Consider the following 3,596-nt stretch of genomic DNA (forward strand, 5'->3'; position numbering starts at 1 on the left):
ACACACACATACAGTAGGCCGTCATATTAAGATTTGATTACTGTTGCATATGCCATGTAATATATTCTTATACTTTAAATTGATAATTTAATTTTAATTGATTTAATTTAATAAATCTGTTAAAAAAAATTAAAATCAGGCAGTTGAGATTTGATATATTGCTTTACGAGTGTACTGTATTTATGTGCATACAGTTGGACATATATCCAACTTTGTGGTGTGATGCAGTGTTTCGATAATATAATGTACTATAATGCAATGCAATGATAAATGCAGTGCAGTATTATCATCCAGCTCGAATCTGCTAAATGCATGTTTCTGCTCCGGTGGTTTGACTGATTTCTGGCTCCCTTCTCCCTGTAAAACGCCTGATCTGGGCCCGTATTCACAGAACATTTTTATCTTACTACTAAGAGTTCTCCTAAATAGCAGTAAAAGTTTTTAGCAAAGAGTTTTCTCTTAAAACCTATTCACAAAGCTGCTGAGACAAACTTTTCCTAAGTAATAGAGAGAAGTCTTAAGCTGAGAGTGAGGGGGCGGGGCTGACCTCGTTGCTATGGATGATGTCAGCATGCTCCCTAACTATGCACACAGTGATTGGCTGATAGTCTTTGTCAGAGATTTATTGTAGAGTGCAATGTTATGTTGCCACATTCAAATAAAGATTTTAAAATGCAGGCTAAGTGTCACTAATTAAACTATATATATGTATGTGTGTATGTGTATGTGTGCGCGTTTTTGTGACAAATGAGGACATAAATTTGTATAATGACAAAGGTATGACATAGGTATTACAAGGAGAAGGTGACTTTTCAGGACATGTCCCCACTTTTCAAAATGCTTATAAATCACACAGTATGTATGTATGTGTATATATGTGTGTGTGTGTGTGAGAATGTGTATGTATGCATGTATGTGTGTGTATGTATTGTGTGTGTGTGTGTGTGTATGTATGTATGTGTATGTATGTATATATATATGTGTGTGTGTGTGTATGTATATGTTAAGGTTATTGTCAGCCTGTATGCTTCTCGTAGTAAAAAAATAAATAGTGAATATGCATATAAACAGCCTTTTAATTAACAGAGTGGAATAATCATGGCTGATAGTAAGACATGCAAACAAAAAAGAAAACCAAACTGGACGCAAGAACAGCGGTTACTTCTTGCCCAGCTGGTTAAAGAAAACAAGCATATAATCAAAGGAAAATCTGGAGTAGGGATAACCTCCAAAACCAAAGGCGATACCTTTTTTAAAAGCACATTATCGTCAGATGTTTCTAAAATGTTTACGTTCCGAGGCAGATTGCCGGCAATAACAGACATTTTAAGATAGTTTGTGGTTTGATCTTAGTGACTCCTCTTCACTACTCCTAACGTTTCACAGATTAAGGAGCTAGTTTTAGCGCTAAAACGCTTTGTGAAATACTCTTAGAGCAAAAATGTAGGAGTCCTAAATTTAGGACCGACGCCCATTATTTTAAAGATTTTCTCCTAAATTGGAGAGTTATGAGCTACTTTTAGCCTTGAGATGTTTTGTGAATACGGGCCCTGGTTTTCACAGTGATCTTACTTTTGTCTCCCCAGGTGATTATCGAGGTGACGGAGATGCTGCACAACGCCAGTCTGCTGATCGATGACATTGAAGACAGCTCCAAGCTGCGGCGCGGTTTCCCGGTGGCCCACAGCATCTACGGCGTGCCGTCGGTCATCAACTCCGCCAACTACGTCTACTTCCTAGGCCTGGAGAAGGTGCTGACGCTAGAGCACCCCGAGGCCGTGCACGTCTTCACCCGTCAGCTGCTGGAGCTGCACCGCGGCCAGGGTCTGGACATCCACTGGAGGGACACCTACACCTGCCCCAGCGAGGCGGAGTACCGCGGCATGGTGCTGCAGAAAACCGGTGGCCTCTTCGGCCTCGCCGTGGGCCTCATGCAGCTCTTCTCCCACTGGAAACCAGATCTGAAGCCGCTGTTGGACACTCTGGGGCTCTTCTTCCAGATCCGGGACGACTACGCCAACCTGAACTCGACGGAGTACAGCGAAAACAAGAGCTTCTGCGAGGACCTGACGGAGGGCAAGTTCTCCTTCCCCACCATTCACGCCATCTGGTCGCGTCCTGAGAGCACGCAGGTGCAGAACATCCTCCGGCAGCGCACGGAGAACGTGGATATCAAACGCTACTGCGTGGACTATCTGGAGAAGGTGGGCTCGTTTGCTTACACCCGTCACACGCTGCTGGATCTGGAAGCCGAAGCCTATCGGTTGATCGCTGAGCTCGGAGGGAATCCCGAACTGGAGGCTTTGGTGCAGCATCTGAGTCGCATGTATAAAGAGCCCGAGGGCGGAGCTTCGGCAGGCCAATCGAAAGAGCCCGGGGGCGGAGCTGCAGCCGGTCAATCAAAAGAGTTCAGGGGCGGAGCTTCATCCGGCCAATCGAAAGAGCTCGGAGGCGGAGCTGCAGGTGGCCAATCAAAACAATTTGACTTTGCACTGTGAATAAACTGTACTGTTATTTTGACTCCACAGCAGTTGTCTGGAGTCCAAAGTCTGTCGTTTTTGTCTCGTTCACATTTCAAGGCGTTGTAGCTGACATATGAAGTGTAACAGGAACTTGACTGGCCTCTTAGTCTGCAATATTTGGTCAATATTTATGTACTGTAATCGGTGGACTGATGCTGCTTGTTTAATTATAAATGATAACCGTAAACAAACAGTCAGATAAAACAAACATTTAATGTTTAAACCATGTCTGTCATCCCACCACAAAATCAAAGCAAATACATTATTTTGCTTTAAGAAAATTAAGACAATTTTATGGTTCTTTACTTTTTTTCTTTACTATTTTCATGACAATTATTATTATTATTATTAGAATTTATTTAAATGAATGTCATTATTATTACTACTACAATATCTGTCAGATGGAACAAACATTTAACTTTTATACAATGTCATGTCACTACAAAATTAAAAAATTATTTTGCTTTAATAAAACAAGCCATTTTTTGCATTGTGCAATTATTTTCATGACAATAACAACAACAACTAATTTATATAAATGATATTATTATTATTATTAAAACAGTAAATATTAGAGAAATTATTATTATTATACATTTAAACATCTGTTGTACTGCCTGAATTTGTTTAAATCTGCATATAATATAGGTCACTGTAATAGAGTGAAAATGTAATGATAATCACCAGTGTAAATAATTGAAATGTCAAGGAACACAATAATATGAATTTGGAGGCAGAATATTCTTGGCATGATATTCTCACAGGAAATAATAAAAATAAATAAACGATTTAAATTGATTCTTTTTTTTTTGATTTTGGGGTGAAATGTGACTGACGTTTTTTTTGGTGAAATTTATTTCTCATTCAAATTGAATTAAGACATGATTGCCTTTCCCAAAAGGCACAATAGTGATCGTGTCTGAAGCTTGTGCTGTGGTTTTGCGGTGACAGTGACGAGGCCTTACGGTCATCTGTGGACGCTTTAACATTCCTCAAGTCAAGTTGATGTCCTCCACATTTTAGCAGCTCTTGGTTTTTGTGACCGATGTTTACGATGGTCAGAATTACAGACGG

General features: G+C 40.1%; 1 protein-coding gene across 3 annotated transcripts in view; it reads left to right on the forward strand.

Annotated features, from left to right (window-relative positions):
* The window catches only part of LOC107730383 (geranylgeranyl pyrophosphate synthase-like), a 33,976-nt gene extending 31,132 nt beyond the window's left edge, over positions 1–2,844 (forward strand). For all 3 annotated transcript variants that reach the window (XM_016541205.1, XM_016541206.1, XM_016541208.1), the window contains one exon: positions 1,587–2,844. In XM_016541205.1, coding sequence (XP_016396691.1) covers positions 1,587–2,498 — 912 coding nt within the window. In that variant the 3' untranslated portion in view covers positions 2,499–2,844. The remainder of the gene's footprint in view (positions 1–1,586) is intronic.
* The last annotated feature ends 752 nt before the right edge of the window (positions 2,845–3,596 follow it).

The sequence above is a fragment of the Sinocyclocheilus rhinocerous genome, unplaced genomic scaffold (assembly GCF_001515625.1).
Source record: "Sinocyclocheilus rhinocerous isolate Xijiao unplaced genomic scaffold, SAMN03320098_v1.1 scaffold2653, whole genome shotgun sequence".
NCBI classification, from domain to species: domain Eukaryota; kingdom Metazoa; phylum Chordata; class Actinopteri; order Cypriniformes; family Cyprinidae; genus Sinocyclocheilus; species Sinocyclocheilus rhinocerous.